This window comes from Parambassis ranga, chromosome 4 (assembly GCF_900634625.1).
Source record: "Parambassis ranga chromosome 4, fParRan2.1, whole genome shotgun sequence".
Classification (NCBI taxonomy): domain Eukaryota; kingdom Metazoa; phylum Chordata; class Actinopteri; family Ambassidae; genus Parambassis; species Parambassis ranga.
In genome coordinates, this window is record NC_041025.1 from 13,023,199 (window position 1) to 13,048,680 (window position 25,482).

The 25,482-nt window shown below is 41.4% G+C and overlaps 3 protein-coding genes across 6 annotated transcripts; 1 reads left to right on the forward strand and 2 right to left on the reverse strand.

Moving 5' to 3' along the window:
• Window positions 1-709: 709 nt before the first annotated feature.
• On the reverse strand, window positions 710-7,281 carry timm44 (translocase of inner mitochondrial membrane 44 homolog (yeast)). The gene is made up of 13 exons (XM_028403757.1): window positions 7,208-7,281; window positions 6,655-6,759; window positions 5,863-6,066; window positions 5,671-5,751; window positions 5,386-5,535; window positions 5,016-5,152; window positions 4,583-4,668; window positions 3,380-3,472; window positions 3,070-3,194; window positions 2,872-2,922; window positions 2,611-2,700; window positions 2,265-2,375; window positions 710-1,507 (listed from the first exon to the last, which is right to left on the reverse strand). Exons 1-13 carry the CDS (start codon window positions 7,235-7,237, stop codon window positions 1,388-1,390), a joined length of 1,383 nt encoding a protein of 460 aa, XP_028259558.1. The 5' UTR covers window positions 7,238-7,281; the 3' UTR covers window positions 710-1,387.
• A 334-nt stretch (window positions 7,282-7,615) lies between these two features.
• hnrnpm (heterogeneous nuclear ribonucleoprotein M) lies at window positions 7,616-14,244 on the reverse strand. Of its 4 annotated transcripts, none has more exons than XM_028403737.1 (16): window positions 13,995-14,244; window positions 13,235-13,416; window positions 11,692-11,744; window positions 10,975-10,982; window positions 10,716-10,809; window positions 10,299-10,619; window positions 10,064-10,217; window positions 9,913-9,962; window positions 9,750-9,807; window positions 9,550-9,669; window positions 9,415-9,462; window positions 9,148-9,222; window positions 8,953-9,057; window positions 8,263-8,852; window positions 8,135-8,186; window positions 7,616-8,050 (listed from the first exon to the last, which is right to left on the reverse strand). In XM_028403737.1, the coding sequence occupies exons 1-16, from the start codon at window positions 14,057-14,059 to the stop codon at window positions 7,887-7,889; spliced, it is 2,139 nt and encodes a 712-aa protein (XP_028259538.1). In that variant the 5' UTR covers window positions 14,060-14,244; the 3' UTR covers window positions 7,616-7,886. The 4 variants fall into 4 exon arrangements, with proteins under 4 accessions (XP_028259538.1, XP_028259540.1, XP_028259542.1 ...); XM_028403738.1 differs by having other exon boundaries at window positions 7,887-8,050; window positions 9,154-9,222; XM_028403739.1 differs by lacking the exon at window positions 8,953-9,057 and having other exon boundaries at window positions 9,154-9,222.
• A 289-nt stretch (window positions 14,245-14,533) lies between these two features.
• dmap1 (DNA methyltransferase 1 associated protein 1) lies at window positions 14,534-19,814 on the forward strand. The gene is made up of 10 exons (XM_028403750.1): window positions 14,534-14,964; window positions 15,096-15,187; window positions 15,472-15,667; window positions 15,861-16,019; window positions 16,111-16,278; window positions 16,796-16,981; window positions 17,280-17,351; window positions 17,914-17,986; window positions 18,403-18,755; window positions 19,092-19,814. Exons 1-10 carry the CDS (start codon window positions 14,869-14,871, stop codon window positions 19,149-19,151), a joined length of 1,455 nt encoding a protein of 484 aa, XP_028259551.1. The 5' UTR covers window positions 14,534-14,868; the 3' UTR covers window positions 19,152-19,814.
• The last annotated feature ends 5,668 nt before the right edge of the window (window positions 19,815-25,482 follow it).

Here is a 25,482-nt window from a genome sequence, read left to right on the forward strand (position 1 = left end):
AAGCTGCAACCTCAGCACAGCTCAGCTACAGTCAGGATCCATCATCCAGGACAGCGCTGGAGCAGGGGAGCTGCTACATCTACGTGCATGGACAGACATACAGAACACATGCCGACACTCACAACATGTGAGCTGGTTTATAAGCCACCCACTACCTTCTCACCCAAGCCTACTGCAATCAATCCTGCTGTTTGAGAGTCCAAACCAATCCAGAATCATGCAACATTGCACTCTGCATCACAGCCTGAACCAAAACTATCTAGACGCAGAATAAGAAAAGCACAAGGCCCAAATAGGACTGTCCAAAGACCAAAGACCGACCTTTGGTTACCTTTTAGCGTTACCCTTTAGGAGACACTAAATGTGAGTCTATTGTGACCTTAGCAACACACACATCAAAAACATGATCTTTTTACTACAGTCATTTTCAGGTTGTTGTGTACTTCACAACAATCAGGCAGTTATGTTCTATGCGAAATGAGTGCTCCAGCTCTGCTCTAGAAATTTAACTGTAAAAATCACTCTAAAGTCACATTTTTCCCCAAAGGAAATCATATAACCTACAATTAAAATCCCACTCTGGGATTAATTTAAAAAAATAATTAGCAACCTGCCCTAGACAGAATCATGCGACGTCCTCCAAAAAGCCAAGCTTAACCATTTAGAGAACAGTAGTTAGAAACATTTAATGGTTTTCAAAAAATGTCAATTTAAGTGAAAACAGGGTTTATTTTTTATTTTTCATAATAAATATAGACTTTTTCACAGTTTTACAATTACATTGGACAATTATCATACAAACAAGGATGATCATCCTTGGTCATAATGATGGGAGAGCTTGGCACTGAGACCACCAACCACTAACATAACCACACCTCAGAGGTAAAGACAGACCATGATGGACTCATCAGGCAGAAGCTGGGCCCTCTCAGAAACTGACACCACCCTGAGGTTTAGGATGTAAAACAAACCCACTCATTTTTTTTCTCATATTAGTGATAAAAACACTAAATAACTTTCTTTGTCCTTTAAATGTCAACAATAGCAGTCCTGCACCAAAGAGATTCAAATCTGGACTGCTATGCAGAGAGTACTTTAGATGAGTGTTGTTGGTAGTCTACCGCCCTCTAGTGTGAGCCAAAGGAATGGTCAGAATTCCTTCTGTTGGGTATTGAAAGAAAAACAACGAAACGAATGAACCCAAAGCAAGTGTAGTTAGAAAAAGAGACGTTGAAGCACCTATACTGTTCAGCAACACTGCTCCTTTGTAGTGAAGTGAGCCATGTCCACATGCCTTCCACTTCCTTCATCTTTCCAGCTTCAGGCTTGTTCCGGTACAGTATGTTCTCTCCCTGTGTAAGTGTGTTTTTGTGCATATCAAAGAGTCTTAGAGGATCTGTTCAGTACTAGAGGCGGAGATATCAAGTAGTCTCCAGGCAGCATATGGGTTGAGCTCCTCCTGATCTCGACACAGAGCCCAGACGTACATCATCCTGAGGACTTTGTCCTGGACAGACAACAACAGATGGGTGTTCCATCAAAATAGAAAAGATCAATTAGCAAATAATTTCAAACAAACCTAATACCAATATCTGTATTTGTCTGATAAAAGCTACAAGCTACAAGCTTCAAGCTACTCGTCTTGTTATGATTTCCTCCATTATTTGATTTTTTTCTGTACTGTGATTTAGGCCCGGAGAGAAAACTAAAAGTACTGATTAAGTGCCCCATACATCGTTATGAGTAAGCAGGAGTGTGAGGGGGAGGGGGGCATGAGTAGTTGTAACTGCAACAAGCGGAGTCTGGCAGACATAAAGTAAGAGTCTATAAGAGGAAGAGCGTGTCATTTAATGCCCGGGCGATAGGATACAGCTGATACAATCCAAAAGAACAGGACATCCACCATTAATCCTCTGGCAGCAGCCCTATACTGTGAACACTGGACAGGTGCCAGCTGCATGCTGCTGACCTCTTCAGCAGTCACATGTGTCCCTGAGGTGCCCTCAGGAAATGACACGGCTGATTTACAGCCCATACAGCTTGCTTGGTCTTGAGATTAATACATTAAAGCCCTGCCCAAACAGCTGTACATGGCTCCACAGTCTGATTACATTCTCTTAATACCTCATTAAACTTTTACACATTTGTAATTGTGACAAAATGCCACCTGGAACTGTGTATGTGTTCTGTACAACACAGTTTATTGTCCTTTAATATTGAATGACTTCTTGTGTGGTGTGTTTTGTTGGTGGCGTGTGACTTACAGGGTCTCCCTCCATCACTTCTCCTTTGGTGTTTCGAATCACCATGACTAACTGCGCCTGGAAAGTGATGATCAACACTGGACCCTGGTCCATCATCTTGCCCATGGCCAGCTGGAGAAGAAGACACACACAGTGAACACATAAATATATATATATATATATAAAATCTTATAAATTATATAATATATACATTTGAAAAAATAGACTTCAGTAGCTGTTGTAACTGCCAAACAATCAACACAAGCAGTTAAAATTATTCAGTTAGATATGTTTAGATGCACTCAAACTTGGAAACTACTGGGACTGTGCCCTTACTATAATTCTTAAAGAGTCTGAATTAACTTACATCAATATTGTCAATGTCCAGGATCTTAGAGTGGAACTGAAGTCCCATGGCCTTGGCTTGCTGAATTGGATGTGCCAGCTGGCTATATGTCTACAAACCCAGTAAAGGAGAAAAATAAGATAACACAATGAGTAGACATTCAATGAAGAACCACCCACCTGCAACCAACATGTGCACAGCTGTCAGTCAAGGTAGTGCAGTGCTATGCAGAAGTCAAACTACTGTGCGCACTTGTAAGCAAGCATGTGAGAAAGGTCGTACCGCTTCATAGCACCAGTCCTTCAGTACCTCCAGCTCCCCTCTGATCATTGCCTGTTTGAAAACAGGCAAACATGAACAGCATTATATACAGCACTACACTAACCTGGTTCAGATTTGCACTTAATTTAGATTTATTTGTAGAGTTACGTTCTCCCTTCTGAGAGACTGACACAGATACTGGTTTGCTGTCAAACATACCTCCAGTATGTTTGGGATGATATCTCTTTCACACTGCTTGAGAAATGAATCTTTATCAAATGAGGGATCCACCTTTAAAATCTCTGTTAAAACCTCAGACATCTCTGTCTTTGAAAACAGCCCACCTGTAAGCATATGTACACATGAAACACACATACAAAACGAGTAAAGAGTAAGCCATAAAAATGCTACACAGAACCCAAACAAGCATTAGCATAAGTACATTAGGAACAGTGTGTTCATTTTTTGTTTTGATTGATTATTAATGAATTATAATAAAAAATGGCTTTTACGCTTTCTAGTCTCTCACCTAAGAGGTCAGTCATCTTGTCAGTGACAGCACGGGAGGCTCTGATGAAGGCGTTGTCACTCTCATCATACTTCATTTTCATCTCAAAGAATCCTGCAGTTTCCATAACAAAAGTGTGTCTTAAGTCACTAGTAACAAGATCATATACACACATGATGAAAAAATGATGTCAGATGAGGGAATCCATCATCAAATTCATATACATTATTTCTCCCACAGGGCCCACTGCTTCATCAACTTAAGAAAAATTGAGGCTAAAAAGCTGCTGCTCAGCAAAAAGCTGCTGTGTAGCACTACTGAGTGATTGATGATTCATTGTGTGTCTAAGATACATGTCCTGATAAATGAACATAAAACCACCACCTTTCAATACACTTATACAAAAACATAACATATTTGAAAGAAGTAACAAAAACACCCCATTGGACATATTCAACAAGCAAAAGGAGAATAGTTGAAACATTGACAACAAAAAATGGTGGTGTTGCCAGCAGCTAGATTTACATGCCACAGTTTAATCATCCACAGATGATCAATAATGGCACCTTATTAGTCTAAGGAGATATTATTTTGCTGATGTAAATCTGGCTAAAAAAAGTCACCAGCTGTAGATGAAATGCTGTAAATGAAAGGTGGTGTATTGCTCCTACCACCCACACTTTGTATTCAGAAATGCTGATGCCACAATAGCTATGGAAATCTAAACAGCTGCAAATCTGTTGACTTTGTGCAATTTTCTGCCGCCAACCAAGGTCATTTTTCACCTCTCCACACATTATTAATCATCAACGTTGTTTCCCTAACTAATATGCATAAATCAACAAAATCAGGCCAGACATGTACATTTATAAAACCCCATTTTACATCCTCTCAGCAAATCCCATCGTAGCACCATCTATTAACTGGTATTAGAGCAAAAGCTTATTAGTGGAGCCTTGTACACTTGAAGCTCAGTAAAGTATTCACCATACAAGTGCAGGTAGAAATGTAATGTATGCAAAAGCACAATCTGAATATGACACTGAATACCCTCCATCATCCACAAACCACTAGTTAAATGAAGAGGCTACCTAATAAATACATTCATCAACACCATATCACTCACATGCAGAAGAAGAAAGAAGCTGTAGGAATACTTCTCTGAAATCATACAACAAACAGGTGCAGGAATTGGTATGGTTTTTGGTATTGGTTTTAACTTACTATTAAAGACCACATTGTTGTCCTTGAAGTCTTTCCACTGCTGGTACCATTTTGAGTCTTTGTGGAGCACCACACCCATAGCCTCCCTGTTATAGTTATAAGAACAACAACATTAGGATTTCACATTGTTGTTTATGTTGCAACTGCGCTGTCAATCACATTTAGCCATGTTAACTTTGACAAAACACAACGGCCACACCCGAAATAGCTTAATAGTAGACAAAATCTCTTTTGGTAAATATATTAAAGGACAATTTTGTGGTTTACAGAATAATATTTTATAATATTTTCCTTAGCTCTAACATTTTTTGTAATCATTGTATCATTTCTTCTACTGCATTTAGTATTTATCAGATGGGTGTTGCTAGCTATCTATTAGTCATAAGGGCATTCCCTTCTCAGTATCAGGGGCAAGCAGAGGGCACTCACGTACTCGTTGGCTTCAAAGACCTTGCTGTCACTCCCAGCCCCCTTAGAGGAGAACTCACTCCTCTTCCGGAGTCTGGCGGGAGGCCGATAAGGTCCAGTGTGACCCAGATCACCAATCTCCTTCTTCACACTCTCCATGCCCTACAAACAGATAATTGAGAAATAAATCCCATTATTCAGGTTTATCACCTCAAGACCCTCTTTTCTCATTAATGTAACCTACATGCAGCCTTAGCTGTAACAATAAAGTGACTGCAGCATCCTGCTTTTTATACATGGGCTGAGGACTGATGACTGTGTTTACATAGTGAAGTAACATTATTACAATGAGAAAATTCTAAAAAATGAATGTCATCTAGGTCTTAACTTCATACCTGAGATATTGCTTTGAAGGCACCGCTCTTTCCCAACTTCTCCCCACTCTTTGAGACAGTTTCTGCTGAGGTCTTGGCTGTTTTGGCTGCTTCCTCCATTCCCTCTTTGATTTTTTTCCCAATTTCTGTACGACTAACCTCTTCTAGCCCCTGAAAACAAGTACAGACAAGCATTTTAAGAAATGATGTATTGACTTAAACAACATGTGTATGATATGACAGTCAGAGAAAAAATATACAGTATGTTGCTGTATGTGATGCAGCTGAGATGCACATCACATTTACCTCTTTGACTGTCTCAGAAATGTTTCCCAACTTCTTCTTGAGTACCTCAGATGTCTTCACGGTTTCAGACTCTATCGTTTTCTGGGATAAGACAAATAAAGGTGGGTAAACAAAAAAATTGTACGTTTTTATCTTAACACCTACTTTGCATTAAAACATAAATAGAATGGTTGAGTGTTGGCGGATCCTTACATATTTCCTTCGAGCTTGTTTCAGTGCATCTGATTCCTCAAGTTTTTTGGCCTCTTCCCGGAACTTCCTGATGTTTTCTTTCATCTCTTTGTTTTTATTTAGCTCTTGCTTAAGGTTGTCCAAAAACTCCCCCAGGAAACCTTTTCTACCACCACCCCTCTCCCCTGACAAATACCTTGCTTGTAGTAGAGGAGATCGATGCACCTTAGTGACAAGAAACAAAAACACCACATTAAAATGAATGCAATTAAAGCATGTCTTTATGCTTTCTATTTTGTGCTCTGGGTAGCTCAGGCACTCAAGGCTACTTATTGCGAGTAATGAAAAAAATGGAGAACCACATGCTCCTTTCAGACATGCATCCCATTCTATTAAGTTCATGTTTAATTAAACACTGACATCACATGTTTCCTGTAAAAATTGTGGCTATATTAGTTTCAATGTGACAAAGGTCTGAACAGCCTGCATGACAAAACAATATGCACCCACAAAAATGCAAGCAAGAAAGGAGTGTTAGCATCACTAGCAGGCTTTTGGACTCTGTAATGTCACATGTGCCATGTCTGAAAGAAATAGTAATGCTGATGCTTTTACAAGAATACACTGAATATTGCTAAATAAAAACAGAAAACAGCCTCTTAAAGTCAGCTAATTTTAGCAAACTGTTTATGATCATATTGAGAGAATAATCCGACATAAGGCCAGGGATTGTCCCCATGCAGGACGGCAGACATTAAAACAGAATCCAGAAGGTGTAACAACAGTGAAACATCGCATGTCAGGTGTTGGTACCTGTGGAGAGCCTGTGAGGACCCCATGTATCCTGTAGACACTGGCTCTACTAGGAAAGAGCAGGTGGGTGGAGGGATATGCCACCAAACCTCTTCTGATACATATCTATAGACAGACAAACAAACAGACCACTCAGATAATGACATTAGCTGTGCAGAAAGATGAGCATGACAGTGGCAAATCCTCACAACACTTGTTACAAGCCTTGTTATTTTTGGGCAAAACTTTGGTTCTAGATATGGCAAGCCACAGGTGGAGTTATATTGTTCAATGAGGAACACGTTTAACACACGGCACCTAAGTCCAAATTAATTACATGGAACATTTAACTCTCCCGATGTTGTTCTGAGTGCAAACACCGGGGGGATAGCTTTGTAGTCAAAGAGCTAACTTTGCTAGCAAACGCTATGTTTAGCTAAGTAGCTAGCGAAATTCATGACATTCACCGTCAGTCGTACATCTGGCAGTTCAAAACATACCATGTGGAGTCATGCTGTACTACTTAGTTGTATTTAAAAGCTAATAAATAACACAAACGTTCCCAAGTTCTCACCTGATAACACTGACACAAGGGAGTCGCCATCTTGTATGTCGTGCCTGTGACCTTCTTCCGGTGGTGACCTTCCACGTCCACGCGGTGGGAGGAGTTTGTGAACTCAAGCCTCCAAGTGTACGCTGCACATAACTTCACATACTGAATATGTAAATACAAAGGTATGGAGTCGTAATTTTTTTTCTATTTAACGTTGCTGCACTGTGGTACATTCAGATGAATACTGATGAACAAAAGTAGCATGCACATCATTTTCTTACAGTCTTGTTCTTCTTGCCAGTACCTTAAGCAAGTCACCACTATTGTGCCACATGTGCATGAATGACAACTGAAGTCGCACATATAGATCATTTTGCACAAATAACAGCTGCTGACTGCTGACATTCAATTAAAACACAAAACCACCAGCACTTCAAATATTGAGGTTTATTTATCAAAACACTTTAAAGAACAAAGGCAATGACAGGTGAAGCATGACAGAACAAAAAATTAAAAATTTGGTCTCTAAAAAAGTAAAACCTAAGCAAAAACTAACACAACACCTTCACTGGTTACAAGGTAATAACTAAAATAATGAAATTGATGTTATAAATGCCCAGCGGCAAACCCATGCCGACGGACAATATAGATGCTGAGTGTTTAGACATTTGAAACTAGTGAAATGTCAGATGCAGACAATTTATGCATTTCTGTCGATTCTAACATCAATCTCTCTTCCATTCAGTCGGTGGCCATTCATGGTCCGACAAGCACGTTCAGCGGTTTCAGGGTTGTCAAAGCGGACCACACCACAGCCCTTGGACTTTCCATTCTCCATCTTAATATCAGCATACTGGACCATTCCTGCAAACAGAAAAATACCAACACTAGGTGTTATTTCATAAAATAGAATTGACTGAGCTTATTTTCTGTTTCTAATACTCTTACCACATGTATTGAAGGTATCCTTCAGCATCTTCCAAGTGAAGTCAAATGGCAGCTGAAATAAAAATGATTATAATGTGAGATGCGTTTCAAATAAATCAAGACAAACCACTCTATATATCAACACTTACATTTCTGACAAAGATCTGGCACCCCTTCCTGACATTGCCTCCCCCAGTTGAGGGCCCTCCAGCTGCAGCTCCTCCAAAGGAATTCCCACCAAATCCACGATCCAAGTCACCAGAACGATCAAACTGACCACCAACGTTTCCAGATCCCATCCGGTCTATGCCAGAGCTCATGCGGTCAAGGCCACCAGAGGAGAAGCGGTCGAGTCCTGTGGTAGAACCCATGCGGTCGAAGCTGCTCCCCATTCTGTCAAGGCCAGAGCTGCCCATGCGGTCCATACCCATTGGAGAGCTAAAATCCATTCCAGTGCCCATGCGATCCAAGCCAGACGAGCCTAAGCGGTCAAATCCAGACGGGCCAAGGCGGTCCATACCAGAGGTCATTCGGTCCAGGCCAGGTCCGAGCCGGTCCATACTGGGCCCAAGCCGGTCCATACCAGAGCCCATCCGATCAAATCCAGAACCCAGCCTGTCCAGGTCAGATACACGATCCATCCTGTCCATACCCATCCTGTCCATCCCGGTCATGCGGTCCATGCTGGTTCCTAGGCGGTCCATTCCAGAGCTCATGCGCTCCATACCCATAGAGTTTCCTGAAATTAAAAAAAAAAAAGGGGGGGGGGGGGCAGCATAATTTAGTGATCCGACAGAGGCATAATGATTAATTTTCAACTAAATCCTGAAAATACTAACCCATTCCTCTCTCAAAGGAGTCTCCAAAATTATTGCGAGACATTCCCATTTCATTTCGCCCAAATTCCCTGTCAAAAGCACCACCAATCCCACCACGGTCCATCTCTGACAATGCAAGAGATGAAACCATTAGAACCATCCAGCAAAACGTGAGTGTTCCACGTTTGCTTTGGAGTGTTTATTCTATCAACGTACCCTTACCGTTCATTCTGCCCATCCCTGAAGAGCCAAAACGGTCCATGTTGTTCATTCCTCCAAAGTTGTCTATGCCTAAAACAGGAGAACATCTTAATTAAAAACCACACACACATATATAAATCACTTATACACATTTTTCTGCTTTTTACTGTTGAAATTGTTGTATTGGAGTCCTAGAAAACAGCATTTTGACGAGATTAGGATATAAGGCCTTTAATATGCTCCTATTTAAAAGCAGCACTTTTAAGAGGATCTGTGACTAACCTCCTCCCATGCGACCTCCCATGTTGCCAAAGCCCATTCCATCCATTCCTACAGGTAGGAAGAGTAATAATGAGCTTTTGATTTACAGTTAATAATATTGCATATAATAATGGCTGTACAAAAACAGTTTGTTACCTCCAGGACCCATGTTGCCCATTCCTCCACCACCACCACCACCACCTCCTCTGTTCAGCTGGGTAGCATCAATAGGCTGACCACCAGGTCCCAAGCCCAAGCCAACGCCACTTAAACCACCTAGGTAAAAAATCCAAACATTTAATACAGTTGATAAACTTATTTCCTACATCACAGAGAGAGGCTAGATTAGCACTTACGTGGAAGAGCTGCTGCTCTGTCCTGTGGTCCAAAATCTTTAGGGAGGGATTTCTCATCCTGTTTTTAAAAAAGAAAAAGAAAAAAAAAGCAAGACACCATATAAACACAATCCGATCAGGTCATGACAAGTGCTAATGTACAGTTTTGGTTTAGTAAACATACCAGTTTGACATGCATGGTTCTGTTGAACAAGAGCTGCCCATTGAACATAGCTGTGAAATTATTAAGGAAAATACACTGGACACACTAACAAAGTAAGCAATCACAGTCAACAGCTAAAAGCATATATCAGTTTGGCATTCTGAAGGGATACAGACAGCTTGGACTGCTTCGATGGGCATATCGAATGTTACTGTGCCCATGCCTCTGCTTTTTCCATCCTTGTCCTCCAGAATGTCCGCCCTCACCACCATGCCGGCCATGCCGAACACCTCCTTCAGCTTCTTCCAACCCACTTTGTAGTCAAGCTGTTGATATAAGGAACAATTTTATAAATGGTTACATAGACAGGTCAGACTTACACAGCAAGTAAAATCTAGAATCCTTACGTTAGCCACAAAGATAGTGCTTCCAATTCTTCCAGCTTGCAGACCATGGATGATCTCCATGGGGATGTTGGGGTTGTTCATCAGGCTTGGAGGAATACTGACCATGGAGCCATTTGGTCCAGGACCCATGCGATCCATTCCACCCCCCATTCCGCCACCCATCCCACCACCCATTCCGCCCCCCATTCCACCACCCATTCCGCCACCCATTCCTCCCATGCCGCCCATTCCACCCATGCCCCCCATTCCACCATGGCCTCCTGGAGGTCCTCCACCATGGCCCTTGCTTATTTCTCTCTGAGCAATTACGCCATCAGGGTCCTAACAAAACCAACAAAAATGAGAATTAAGCAAATCCACTTTTGTCTTATAGGAAAGTTTCACAACATAGTTACTCTTATTCTTTCTGCAGCCCACCTCTTTCACTTTTAAAGGGCGTCCATTGAGGTTGTGCTTGTTGACCTTCTCTACGGCTTTCTTCATGAGTTCTTCAGTCCTAAACTCAACAACACTGACAGAAAGACACCCAATCAGACAATTGTTTAACTGCTACAACCTAAAGTATTTGACACTCAAGGTGAACATTTTCTTTACATTAGCAGTTTAATTAAGAAGAGGACTGGTTTTGTATGTTATTGTTCTGAGATTTTAAAACAAACTGATTAAGTGTACTTACGCACAACCCTTTGTTGATTGTTGTCATTAGGCCAGGTTGCAGGAAAGGAGTAAAAGAATATTTTAAATTAGTAAAAGTCATGGATGGAACAGTTTTTGTTGACATGTAGCAAAAAACACCTTCATGCATTGTCAAAAGTTCAAAAAACACAAGTCTACAGCACTGGCCACAACTCTGTTCTTCCAAATATTATTACAATATGAGAATTCTTTTTAAACCAAGTGAGTAACAATTCAGACAAGTGTAGTGAATATAAAAGAGTTTCCCCAACATCCTAAGGGCAGAAAATCCACAGTGAGATTGGATTCACCTCTACTAAGATATTGGAGGTAACTTTGCCTGTAAAGCGGTTCTATGGAGTAGTAATTTAACAACAATCTAACAACCTTGTAACAACCTCTTGCAGACTAGACTCCATTCAGACATAAGGAGCAAATCAAGCAACCGCAAGGGAATTTGTCAGCTACTGCAATCCCACAGGATTGGCTGCGAAGAAAGCTGAAGTCCTGTTATAAGAGCATCAACCCTTCGGATGGCCTCAAGTCAGTGCCACAGACACCAAATAAAACACACCTCCTGCATGTCACCGTCTCACACACTCCACCATGTTTCAGAATCTGAACAATTCCCAACAATGTAAATAAAGAAACCAAAGCAGACAAACACATGTTTGTCTAGGCTTATTCATAAGTTTTATTTGTATGTATTTGCACTTACCCTCGATTTGCCTTCTGCGTCCATTAAGTGTTCCACGTACGTTACCTCACCCACTACAAATCAGATTCCAGAGACGACACACACCAAGGGGAGAGAAGCCGAGAGAACAATGGGGGTTTAGAGCAGAAACACAAGTAGGGTGGCCGGTGACAGTGAGCTCAGACTGCCAGTCCTGAGCCTTCCCCCAGCACCTCAGCAGCACAATATGGTACAGGTCTACAAAAAGCAAGCTTGGCTTTTTTATCTTGAAAATAAAGACTTCTTAGCCTGTCCTTGTTGGAATTCTCCTCAAACACCCAAAGCAATAGACTGAGGACAACAACTGTTAAGATAGCCTTCTCATTTGGATATACTGCCCTGAACACCACCACCTACCTTAAGATAATTGACCAAATAATTTCAACTTCAATGCCTCAGCCGCGGTCATTGCAAACCTAAGCATACTTGGCCAAATGTTGCCATTTTAAGACCTCTGGCTAATGCATCAAAACATTCGCCCACCATAATCTTAGCATCAATAAACTTAAAGAAAAGAAACTTCTCTACCTACAAACCTCATCGTAAGGTAGACCTGTTGCTGTAATACATCTGAATTTTGATGCAGCGGCGACCCACGGCTACGCCTTTGTTCCAGGTCACATGTCTGTTCAACAAATGGACATCTGTGACCACACCTCTAGAGACAAGGACACTGCATAAGAAGCTGCTTTATTTTGTAGACCTGTACCCCAAACAAATCCCCAGCACACTGCTGTGTTTGGCACAACATGGAGATCTGCTGAGAAAACATTCGCTTGTCAAGGTCGCACCTAAAAAAGAAAATGCAATTTAACTCCATAGTCAGTTGTCACAAAATGAATACCTGGCCCAAAAGATTGTGCCTCTCCTAACACATGCTTTAACTTAGTAGATGCCAATTTAATGCATTGGGATACATCTAACACTTTCCAATACCCCATAACAATGCAACTACTTTTATTTTAATGAAAACTCATAGCTCAAGTTGCTGCATTGGAAAGCATTTAGTTTGATGTCTCCAAAAATCTTAACCAATTACATTGTGAGAGTCCAAGGTTTTTGGGTGTTGCAACTGATAGCAACCAGTCCCTTATTACTGGACACACTTACACTACAGCAAAGAACTGTATATATGCATTGCTTGGGAACAAACATCTAATTAAGCCAGTCATAATCCCAAGCCATTGGGATTTTCACTATAGTGGACTCACTTAACGCATGTACAACCTCCACTTCACAAAACCCCAAAAAGTTTTTAGTACTCTCAATGGAGACTAAATGTTCAATCTGACATCCCGGTTCACCACCTTTTGCAAGTCTGCAGCAACTCTAATAAGGAGAAAAATAAGGGGGTCCTTGTCCAAAAACAGTGTTCCAGATAGCTCTCACAAGATCTCAAGCAACACTGTACAACTGCCAGAAACCCATCAAAGCAGCAGTGGTCAAACAAAATAACACTGAATGCTGATTCTGATATTTTATCATGACCAAGCTGGTGAGTAAAACCCCTATCTGAACACCTTACCTTTTTCTTTCATCAGGTCTTTGAGGGCTTGCCATTTTACATCATATGGGATGTTGCTGACGAACACACGGTATCTTTTGTTTGCGTTTCCATAGGGCTCATAGCGACCACCTCCGCCTCTTTTCTGGGGTCTTTCCTTCCTTCCTGCATTCGGCTCGATCTTGGGTTTTCCGTTCATTTCTCTGTGTAAATACAAAAGGAGATAGTATTCAATAAAAACATCACAAGTGCATGAATACATGTTCAAAAGCGAGAGTTCATGGCGGAGACTTGAATTAGCCAGCTTTTTTGTTAACAGTATTTTAGTGTGTTTTAGCACAACTGTTGCAAGTGGCGCCAGTAAGCTGTGTCTCGCGATAAAAAACCCCACCGCAGCCATATGGCGAGGCCGGTCTTTGGACTTAAGTGAGCTTAAGCTACACTACCCGTTTGCAAATACAATATCTAAATGGCTAAATTAAATCACGAAAAGAAGTTAAAATGAAAATTGCCACTGCTTGACCCGTATGGACACAGTGTGGTGGTTAAGTTGCGCAGAATAAATTGATTGTTCCAGTACATAGACGGGGCCCACATTTACGCCGCACAACAATGAAAACCAATTAAACGGCATTAAATACATATAAAGCTAATATCAATGGAACCACTGGTTCAACTTGATTACATGTTTGCCAAGGTACAAAAAGACATTGATTGAACAGAACTACAGCGGCTAACTGGAAAATAAGCTCAACAAAGGAACTCTTATGAATGGACTTACCCCTGCTGCGGCGGCTGCTGTTGGCCTGTTGTCTCGGTAACAGTTTCGGCCTGCTCGTTGGACATTTTTATGCAGATAAGTGATTCCCTTGATTAAAAACTGTAACCGTCGATTGTGATCGTTGATTTTAACTTTCAAGTGCGACTTTAGCTTGCTGGCCAACTAGGCTGACTGCGACACCACACCACGAAACGAAAATGGCGGAGTGAGAAGAAGACGGATGCATGGAATTTTTAAAACCAGCGACAAAATGGTGTACTTCCGGTATGACCTTTCAAACGTAAACGTCATAACGGAATAATGGTTTTCAGAATAAGGGTTCCAACATAAAGAGACAGACAAATAGATAGACAGTTAGCTACAAAACCCATGTCAAATTTCAGTTTTGCAAATGTAACTGTATTATTAAGACAAACTGCAACGCTTCGGCCTGTAGCTGTCCTTCAAAATATAAAAAAAAATAAAGAAACTATGCAGTGAATCGCCAGACCCCAAGGGGGCGATACATAATTTTCCTGTTTGGTCACAGTGGCCTGAGCGGCGACGGAAGTTGTGTCGGTTTTGGCTTACCCTCCTAAAGCTAACAATAGCAAGTGAATATTCTTTATAAATATTTTGACAGTGATTAGGTCTTGTAGAAACCTTTAGTGACAGTATTACGGTAACAAATTTTGCAAAGTAATAACTTGTCTGTTTGCGGCTCTACAAAGTACGTGTTACTTAGAAACGATCGTTAGCGTTAGCCTTTAGCTAAAACTGTATTCGATCGAGTGTGACGTTACCACACGAACAGAATGAATGAGCCTGTCTGAATCAGTGAGCAATATTAACGTTTGACGGATTATAAGTTATATTTTATTTAGCAACACTAGACATGGCTACTGGTGCAGATGTCAGGGACATTCTTGAGTTGGCTGGAGGGGACAATGACGGTCCAATTAGCAAGAAAGACCTCATCAACTCAGACAAGGTAAGCTATTGACATAATATAAGATACCATTACAGAATGCCAAGATATTCAGCATGCAAGGTGATAAATTAATGTATGTCATTGTCTGCTTACAAAAATGTTTTCTATTCAAATATTTCTGTCCATCTTAGAAAAAAACAAAAAAGGCAACAGAAACGCTGACATTCAAGAGACCAGAGGGAATGCACAGAGAAGTCTATGCTCTGCTCTACTCTGACAAGAAGTATGGGTTCCTCCAAAGTCATAAGTTTGTTTTAAATTGGTTGTCCTGTGCTTAGTCACTGCTTTATTTGCATGGTAAATAAACCAGAAAGTGAGAAGTTAAAGAATCTAAAAGTTTCCTAAATAATTATTTGTGTGTTATCCAGTCAGATTAATCCAGATTAATTTTGGTTTTTGTACACTGTCAGCTACATATGTTTTCTGAGGTATTTTTTATATTTAGATAGATAGATCTGTTTATACAAAGGTTTTGAATCCTCACTTGTTTTTCCTCTAAATCTGTAGAGATGCGCCCCCTCTGCTGCCTAGTGACACTACTCAAGGCTATAGGACAGTCAAAGCCAAGCTTGGCTGTAAGAAGGTTCGTCCCTGGAAGTGGATGCCCTTCACAAATCCAGCTCGCAAGGATGGGGCCATATTCCACCACTGGAGACGTGTAGCAGAAGAGGGCAAGGACTATCCTTTTGCTCGTTTCAACAAGGTGGGAATACAGTTTCCATTTCTGTCAAGTCACCTGTATAGTACACTCTCAAACAATATCATAACCATTTTTTCGATTTTTCCAACTCATAATCTTCAAATTTTTTCTTATTACTCATTCTTGCACATGTACTGTTTTATAGCTATTCATACAGGTTCACTGTACTCTCTCTGTTTTCTCTCTGCTTGTACAGACAGTACAGGTTCCAGTGTACTCAGAGCAGGAATATCAAATGCATCTCCATGACGATGGATGGACTAAAGCAGAGACTGACCACTTGTTTGACTTGTGCAAGCGCTTTGATCTGCGCTTCATAGTTGTCCATGACCGCTATGACCACCAGCAATATAGAGTAAATGTCCCTACAGTATTAATCTACGCTAACAGTATGTAGACATTACAAAGGACATGTAATAGTAACACTACTCTATTTTTCTTTTCAGAAACGTTCAGTGGAGGACCTAAAAGAACGATATTACAATATTTGTGGTAAGCTAACTAAGGTTCGTGCAGCATCAGGGACAGAGCCCAAGATCTACATCTTTGATGCTGGCCATGAAAGGCGCCGCAAAGAGCAGCTGGAGAAACTTTTCAATCGCACACCTGAACAAGTTAGTACAAACAAAACTCTAAGCCATTTATAATTTGATTTATTAATGAAGTAATGCCTTTTGTGTAAAACATTGCTGGCATTGATGCTTGTCAGTCTTTGACATATCACCTGATGACTATTTGCGCTGCTTACTTTCCATCTTGCACTACTTTGCACACTAGTACCACCTCACTGATCCATGTGGTACAGGTTACACTGGTACACTTTGTTCACATCATTGTTGTGCTATTACAACCATTACTCGAGTTCTGTTCTGTTCATTGTATGTCTGTTTCATGTCAATTTATAGCCTTATTGTTAGATTACTTTGTATACTTTCTTTTACTTTTAGCTTTTTTTATTTTATTTTATTTTTTAACCTGTGCATGCTTCTTATTACATGTTAATTGTTATACATTTTATGTACGCACTAATCACTAAGGCAACTTCCTAGGAATGTGAAACCTTTTCACTTGCATGGCAAGTAACACAATTCTGATTCTGATCAAGATTGCACTTCTCCCGTTTTCCTGTAGGTGGCAGAAGAAGAGTATCTAATTCAGGAGCTGAGGAAGATTGAGACTAGGAAGAAAGAGCGTGAAAAGAAAGCCCAGGATCTACAGAAACTCATTAAAGCAGCTGATACAACCACAGAGTTACGGCGAGCTGAAAAGAGAGTTTCCAAGAAGAAGCTCCCTCAGAAAAGGGAAACAGAAAAACCGGTATGACATGCACACCACCCAAAGGAGCAAAAAAAGCTTCTCCAGTACAGTTAAGCTTAAAAAGATAAATATATATCGTTATAGACATGTTAAAGCAGCCATCCTTATGACTGAGCTTTTCAGTGCAGTGCTACAGTGAAATTATTAAGATCATATGTGTGTCAGTAGTTCCTGTTAAAAATGTTATTATTTTTTTCAGCAGTATTGATCAAATGACCAGAAGTAGCTCTTGTGTCATCCAGGTCTATCCAAACATAAAAGGGGAATCATATTAATGTCATATTTTCCCCTACATTAGGCTGTTCCAGAGACAGCTGGCATCAAATTCCCTGACTTCAAGTCAGCTGGTGTAACACTGCGCAGTCAAAGGGTGAGTACAGCTCAATCCTTCTGAAGTATAACCTTCAAAAATGCAACTTTCCACTTAAATTCTTACAAATACTTTTGACAAATCTAAAACTCCACTAAAAAGAGCAAAGAACTGTTGCTGTATATTTTAAAACCATGTGTAAAACCAAAAATAATGTTGTTTACTATTATGTAGCTTACTGCAGATTGACTCTGTAGTTGGTGTATGTGAGAAATTTGAGGTTAAGACTTGAGGTAGCCATCTCTTATTATAACTGTGATGATTAATTCTGTTCTAACTCTCTAATATCTGTAAAACCTAGCAGGGGGACTCTTATTCATCTTCAAGACTGATGAGGAGCTGCTGCTCTCTATGGAAAATGCATTAGCACAGCTAAGGAAGTGGAGTGCCCCTCTAGCTAATCTGTCAGATAGAGTTCAGTGGATAAAGACATTTTGATCTGGCCCGCTGAAGTGCATTTCATACGAATTAAAAGCCCTGAGGTGGAGCTGTTTATCCTAATGTCCCTGCTACCTTTAATCACACACTTGTGTGTGTGCATGTCTCTCTGTGTGTTATTCAGATGAAACTGCCAAGCTCAGTAGGCCAGAAGAAGATCAAGGCCATTGAGCAGATCCTGATAGAGCAAGGAGTGGGTGAGTATGAATAAACATTAGCAGTTTCTTAGTTGTGCATTTTAAACTTTTCCTCTACAATGGACATTGGTTTCAGGAGAGTAGAGAAAATATTTTCAATTCTTTTGAATTACAATTTAAAGGAATATCATGTCATTTCCAAATTGTCTCTAAATAGAAAATGTGACTTAACATCCATCTGCACCATCTCATGAAGACATGTTGCACTTCTCAGTAATATGATGTCAAAAATAACAATAAGGTGCACTGTCTATCTCTATAGCACCTACTACATTTAACACTATACTGTTGAGGGGAGATACATGAACCTGTTACCCTGTTGTTTTGTTCTTATAATATATATATATATATAATATCACAAAAAGGAGTTACAAATTACAGTTTTAATCATGTTTTTATTGTGTGTGTGGATCTAGATCTTAACCCCATGCCCACTGAGGAGATTGTACAGATGTTCAATGAGCTTCGCAGTGACCTGGTGCTGCTGTATGAATTGAAGCAGGCCCACAGCAATTGTGAGTACGAGCAACAGATGCTGCGTCATCGCTATGAGGCCTTACTGAAGGCCGGTGGCGGAAGCCTGTGTGGTGGAGCTACGGGAACTGGACCGGTCACTGTACAACAGCTCGGAGAACTCAATTCCACAAACAGCACCACAGCATCCACCCCAGGGGGGGAAGCTCAGCCCTGGCCTGGCACTGATGACATCAAGGTAGAAGCCAAGGAGCAGATCATTGATGTTGTAGGAGCACCACTTACCCCCAACTCAGTAAGTCTGCATCGGACAAACATTTTCAAACCAATAATCAATTAAATGTAATGTGAAACTGGCGATTATTTCAATTTTTTAAACAAATTTCAAAATGTTGATTATTAGGTGTTATTGTGCAGGCAGGGTTAGGATCTGTGTAGGTGGTGGCAAATCTTCATATTAAAGCTCTGTGCTGGTAAATAAATCCAAGATTCAGGTTTTCTGGTTAACAGACTCATAACTGCCTCCCTGGCCTACCAGTGGGAAAGCACAGTTGTGAGTTAGAGATTTCTTATTGGTAGCATCATATTGCCAGGCCCCACTGTAAATGTCTCGTTTGTTGTTATGTTACAGCGCAAAAGGAGAGAATCAGCATCCAGCTCATCTTCAGTGAAAAAGGTGAAGAAGCCTTGACAAGAGAGGCAGCTGACACGCAGTGGTTACAGTGGAGATTCATGGCTGGATGAGATGCATACATACACAACAGTTGGACACAATATTACTGTCTGTTTACGTAAAAGCACCCCTGACTACAGACACACACACAGGCACCTTTTTACCTACTAACGAGACCTCTCCATCCCCGCCCCATCAGTCCTGCCCTGCATTGCTGTGACAAAGGCAACAACTGAGTGACATTTCATTCCATTACGGCTCGTCTACCAGCCTCCTCCGCTGCTTGGCCTTGGATGAGGCAAGATCAACTGTAAATTGCCCGGCTGAGCTAATCGGGACATGGGGAAGGAGGTGGGAATGACTGGGTAATTGAAACGAATTGGAATGAAAGAACAGACCCTGGGAGTGGGAGGACCTCCAGCCACATTGCTCATTTGCCCCAACTGAGTTTTTTTGTAGCCTAATCATCCCATAGTGTTTACTGGAAATGTGTTTTTGTGCCTCTAGTACTGGCTTCCTCTCGACCTGGAGTGCATTTCGTTCTCTCTCATAGATGTCGCTTCAATCTACAGCCCAATCTTCATGTTGGACTGGGGTGGGCTGATTTGTGTTGTTTGTCCTCAGGTGACCTTGAAGATGCTTTCAATGATTCAATAAATATCACAGTTTTTTCTTACTGCAGGTTATGCTTTGGTAGTTCCTTTCACACATCGAATCTCTGCTGCTCTTTCTCAGATGAGATCTTGACTTGGGGGTAATCAGTGTTGAATACACATTTGTTGGGCAAATTGTAGGATCATGACATTCTTACCTTACCTGTCATCTAAGTTAAGTGACAACTAATGACTTCATTAATATGATAATTAAGCAGTGTTCATTCTTAGCTTGGCTCAGGCACTGAAACTTCATTAAGTTTTCTCCTCATAATATTGCTAATTGCATGTCAGTTATGTCGTTTAGCCTATTTAGACATTAATTTCTATGCAAATTTTGGATACGTTTGCCCAGAAGAAGAGAGCACTGTGATTTGGGCATACTGTGTGTGCGCGCATGTGTGTTTATACTTTATATGCCATATGGTATGTTAGTAGTAGTTTTTAGTTTAAACATTTAAAATTTCAAATCTCAAAATAGATTTATTTATTTATTTTTGATTTTACAGAAGAAATTTGCTCTAAAGCATGACAACAAAATTCTCATCTTTCTTGACCCTCTCCAACTTCACAAATATTTAAATGAAAAATCTTCATTTACATTTCTAATAAGCGCTGCTGAGGTTACGTGAGACTAAACTATTCACACACTGCAGGCTGTTTGATTGAGAGAGAGAGAGAGAAAAAAGAGTGAGAGAAGGCAAGTAAACATGGGTAAAATGGATTCACTGTGTCTATATTTCATGTTGAAAATTGGCTCATAAATCCAGTGGTTTGATCTATGGAAGCCGTCGTTGCTTGAAAAAACCTCCGTAAATGTGTAATTTCTCCCTTGACAGAACACAGCCGAAAGGCTATCTTTCTTTTGCCTCCTCCTCCTGCTCTCTTTCCCTTTCTGTCTCTCATTTTTACTCCCTCTCTCTGCTGGCCTGGTGTTGGATTAATGCTCTTTCTCTCCCTCTCTCTCTCTCCTCATGCCCCTCTGATATCCTCTTTTCATCACTGCTCATCCATTCATCAAAACTGGGGTTTCTCCTTCTCCTTTCTATGTCTCAATATCTAAAACCATCTTAAGTTATATGGCAAGTATATTGTCAGATATAGGTGTCAAGAATGGAAGGTTATTTATAAATACAATTCTAAATTGAAAATAGGTGGCAGCGAAGCATCATCAGCCACATGTGAATGATGAACAACCCCCCCCCCCCCCCCCCCCCCCCCAGAAGCTCCCCACAGCATAGGTCTGTCTGCCATGAGCTCCATCCAGGCTACAGTGTACTTTCTACAACACTGATGTGAAAAGCATGAGGCAGAACACCAGGAAAGAGTGTCTTATAATGTGGTTGAGCTGGCATTGAGATGGGATCTCTTTATCAAGGCCAGGCTGAGGCTTTAATCACGGCCTAAGAGGTGTGCAGGCTTTTTATCATAATTGAACTGTATCCAGGCTAATCGCCGACATACGTCACTGTCGAAGGGGTCGCTCGGCTGCACCAGCAGGCAGCGCCGGTGGTGGTGATTGAACACACAGTTAAGAGAAAAGATGTGTACTAAGGGACATAAGGCAGGAATAGGCATGTAATATCAGATGTGATAGAACACTGTCCAAATACATCACACCTTGAGGTAATCGCTGATGTGACAATGATTAGATTGTTGATGCCTCCTTGCTGTAGCACGGCGCTTTATACCCATCACCCAATCACTGATTGCTACAATGTAAAGAGACAGGAATTTTACTTCAGCAGTGTAAGAACAGGATCTGGGTAATTTAGTTGAAGGCTTGGCACTTCCATGTGCCATAATACATGTCCAAAACAGACTCTCACCTCCATGGCCCTCTCTCATCTCCATGTCTCTCACATTGACTTTCACCTTCTCTGTATTTAGGTCACCTTGAGGGAGAAAACTTTTAATCATTGCTCCACATCAAATTCACCTGTGCCCTCTGGGACACGGAGCTTCAACAAAGAGGAGGGGAGTTGAAACCGCCGGTTGCGAAATACAGTGCCCACAGGGCTGGACAGTAGAAGTCATTTCCACTGGATTTTTTTGCTGGTGGGGGAAGGCCTGCTACAACACAAACCCAATCACTGGTGCTAAGCAGTGCTTACAGCTAGGCATTAACCCCTCTGTCCACTCTCCACATTAAAGCCCCGGGGAAGCTGAAGAGAGTGGAGTGGAGTAGAGCACAGAGTGGGACTAAATCTAGACTTCCTATTCCCCGGGACTGTGCTGCTCTTGGGAACATCTTCAGTCAGATGTTGTCTTTCAAGGTGTCCTACCTTGAAATGAAAGAATGGCGATAAAATAGAAAATGTCATTTCAGGGGGAAAGCTTTTCTTGTGTGTTCATTCTGATGAATTGGAATTAAGCAGTTTAACCTTATTTTATATTGATTTTAAAATGTCTATTCTCCACACGTTTTCTGCTTGTGACTGGTAAATCTAAATGCTACATCCTGTCGATACTGAGCTGTATTAAGGTACACCTGTGTTTTAGACTAAAAGGTAAATTTAATCACTTAAACACTGTAATTTCAATTAAATTACTTTAATTTATATAGTGCATTTTACAATTAGATGGTGAAAAAGTTTCAAGAGAGCCAAAGCAGTGAAGTGGACGATCTAACAGTAAGATGCTAAAACAATCCTAAGGAACTGGTCTGCATAGTTCTCTGTGTGTTCGTCACAACATCTGAAATAATCAGTGTTTTAATTTCCTGTATCCTTATTTCTTCTGAAATGATGGACATCAGACAAAGAGGGAAAAACAAGGTTCACTGTATAATTGCACAGCACTCGTATGTCCTCACCTTGAATGTGTATGGGTTTGCGGAGCTCACTTTTGGTTGTTAGCTTTAATGAGTTTGCATTGGCTATTTTATTTTATCATTTATGATGTGGTACATAATAAAGGGACAGGCACATTGAGGTTTGTGGAGAATGTGTCCCATTCAGGACAGAGTCGTGATTGCATGTAGACTATAAACAAAGGCCAGGTTGGACAGATCAGCTCCACTCCGTCCTCCTCTCAGCCCCCAGAAACAAACCGGTTTGATTTGATTTGTCAGTGAGAGATAGAAAAGGTTCTGAACAATAAGTGACAGAGTTACCTCGCCAGGCAGTGCAGCGAATGTCTTTCTCCCTCTCTTTACCTGCACAAGCACAATTCTAACAAAGAGGGGAAAAAATCCAATTTACCAATGCGGATCCACAGCTGTCACAGTGGGGGAATTAAACATTACCCATAACTCACTGGGGGTGCCGAGCAGGTCAGCGGATGGCAGGGACGGTAACATCACTCTGGGGTGCAATAACAAAGGATTTTAACCTATGACTCCTTCACTGAGGCTGCTGGTAGAACATCCTCCTCACCAACTGCAGCATTTACTGTGCTGGTTAACAATCTCCAGTCTAGTTGACAACACAACTTACCAGTACACACTTCACCACTCATCTCTCAAATGTCTGTGTAACACAAACAGGAAGACATGGGGAAATGTCAGCATAAATGCAATGTTTTCCACCCCACTGGGTCCCAGAGCAGTTCCTGTGATGCTCCATAGGGGGTTGGTGGGATACTGTATAGCTGCTAGCATCCCAGTGTCATCACCCACACAGGCTGACTACTTGCCTGGCTGGGCCGCCACCACCAGAGCCTCAATTACCTGACTGACGTTTCATTAGCGCCTGCAGCTGATCCCGTGGCTGAGAGGCAGTGGGGCGCAGAAGAGCATGGAGCGAGCAAGAGATGGGGGGGCAAGCTTCAACGCATTACATTCTCATGCGCTGTCAGTGTCACAACTCTGACTACAGCCACACAGCCACTCATTACATTGCAGTCATTTAGCACATGCTCTTATTGAACTGGATGGTGAATACTAAAATAGAGCTGGCTGGGTTTTATCTGGTGACACCAGTTCTGAGCTGACACTCACGAACCTGCCCTGGATTGTTGGAGCTGCTGTGACTGTGTGAGGGGTTGTAGGTGTTCATATGTGTGCACATGTGATACAGGGTATCAGCAGCAGCTTAAGGTGTCTATGAGACAAATCAATCCGGTGCAGTGTACTGATCAGAAGTGTATCCCTTCTTATGTTTCTCTGTATGGATGGTGACAATGTATGTGTGGTTGACATATAGGACGGATACCTGGGTTTGTGTGTGATGTGTGTGGCCTCTCCATCCTTGGGGTTAGTGCAGGCCATGTCAGAGATGATCCAGGGCGGAGCTGAGGGGGCTTAGTGAGACCCTCGGCCTGAGCCTCTCCACACAGCCCACGCTTGGCTGGCCTCTACTTCCCATTTGTCATCCTGGGCCAGTAAGACCCCCGGAGAGATTAGGGCAGAGCAGAGAGACTGGAGGAGTAGCAGGAATAAGAGGATCAGTTAAGCTATAAACACAGACAAGTTTGTGTCTCACCCACTCTGGCACAGTGACAGTTTGTAATGGCTGTCAAAAGTTCGCTCTGTGCCGTACATCTTCTTTTAGAGGACACTGCAGTGTTTGAATGTGGCATACTTCGTGTCAGCAAACACAACAGGTTGCGCAACTTCTATCAGTTTGATATAATGCCTGTGTGCATGTGTGTGTGTGTGTGTGTGAGAGAGAGAGAGAGAAAGGGTGAGAGACAAAAGTGGGCTTCTTAAACAGAAGAGTTAACTGTATCGACCCGCATTGACCCAAGCTAATGAACCATGGCCCAGTGCAGAACAGAAAATGCAAAGGTTTGCCTATAATTAGAAATTTGTGGCACAAAGACCATTAGTCAAATCCTGGGAGCTCCTTCATTTCCATATTTTTGAATATTCTACTTAATTATGCAAAGGGGACGGTGAGTTAGATGAGAAGTTTTAAGAAAGCCTCATAAAGTCCTTATTAAGAGCAGAGGGGATTAATGACAGTTAATATGAGGGCAATCAAACATTTAATGCAAAGGCCCTCCTGCAGGCAAACAGTATTTAAATGAGTCAATTAGACATTCATTATCTACAAGCCTATAAGTGGAGTCAGATCTGCATAAATGTTGGTGCTGAAAATCACTCCCTCTAAAAAGGAGCTAATGAAATATTAAAAAAGTTAACAAGTTAGACATGGAAAATGTACAAATATTGATTGCTAGAGGGCTGGTTACATGTTGTCATCAAATCAGGGGGAGAATGCACGATATCCAGTGGAGATTGTCTCATAAATCATAATTATTGAGATAGCTCCCAATTAGCTACGCAGCATTGTTGAAACAGAATGAGAGAGTGTAAAGGGGGAAGTCCTCCACTTGTCCAAATTCAAATCCCACACATTAATGTGTCCAGGTTTACAGGAAGTGCATCTAAATTATTCTCACGTTACCAAACCACCCTAAAATAGGTAGATATAGACACAAAAAACATACATATTGTGCAGAGGATGACTTGAATAATGTACCAAACTATGCAGATATATCACTGTCAGGACTTCCTCCCTCCTCCTCCTCCAATCCTTCTTTCTTTCCCTCTCTCCATGTCTGCCTCCACTCTTGTCAGTTGCCCCAGCACACAATTACTGTGTGTGATTGCTATCAGGCGGGACGGTCGGGGAGGCTCCCAAATTAGGGCCTAAATAGGATTTCCTACATGGCGAAGGGCACAGGCCTGGACATGGTAATGAAAGCCTATACATCACAATCAGGCCGACAATCCTATTCATACTGCAACA

What these genes read in the sequence shown, in the direction of transcription:
- timm44 (XM_028403757.1), bottom strand. Translation starts at nt 7,237, where the DNA reads ATGGCGACTCCCTTGTGTCAGTGTTATCAG. An exon ending in TTTCTGAGACAGTCAAAGAG is followed by an intron (nt 5,536 to 5,670) that starts GTAAATGTGATG and finishes ACTTGTTTTCAG; the next exon opens with GGGCTAGAAGAGGTTAGTCG. An exon ending in AAGGTCTTTGAAGCCAACGA is followed by an intron (nt 4,669 to 5,015) that starts GTACGTGAGTGC and finishes TAACTATAACAG; the next exon opens with GGAGGCTATGGGTGTGGTGC.
- hnrnpm (XM_028403737.1), bottom strand. Translation starts at nt 14,059, where the DNA reads ATGTCCAACGAGCAGGCCGAAACTGTTACCGAGACAACAGGCCAACAG. An exon ending in GCACTATCTTTGTGGCTAAC is followed by an intron (nt 10,218 to 10,298) that starts GTAAGGATTCTA and finishes TTATATCAACAG; the next exon opens with CTTGACTACAAAGTGGGTTG. An exon ending in GCCAGATCTTTGTCAGAAAT is followed by an intron (nt 8,187 to 8,262) that starts GTAAGTGTTGAT and finishes TTTTTATTTCAG; the next exon opens with CTGCCATTTGACTTCACTTG.
- dmap1 (XM_028403750.1), top strand. Translation starts at nt 14,869, where the DNA reads ATGGCTACTGGTGCAGATGTCAGGGACATTCTTGAGTTGGCTGGAGGG. An exon ending in CTGCTCTACTCTGACAAGAA is followed by an intron (nt 15,188 to 15,471) that starts GTATGGGTTCCT and finishes CTAAATCTGTAG; the next exon opens with AGATGCGCCCCCTCTGCTGC. An exon ending in CACCACTTACCCCCAACTCA is followed by an intron (nt 18,756 to 19,091) that starts GTAAGTCTGCAT and finishes GTTATGTTACAG; the next exon opens with CGCAAAAGGAGAGAATCAGC.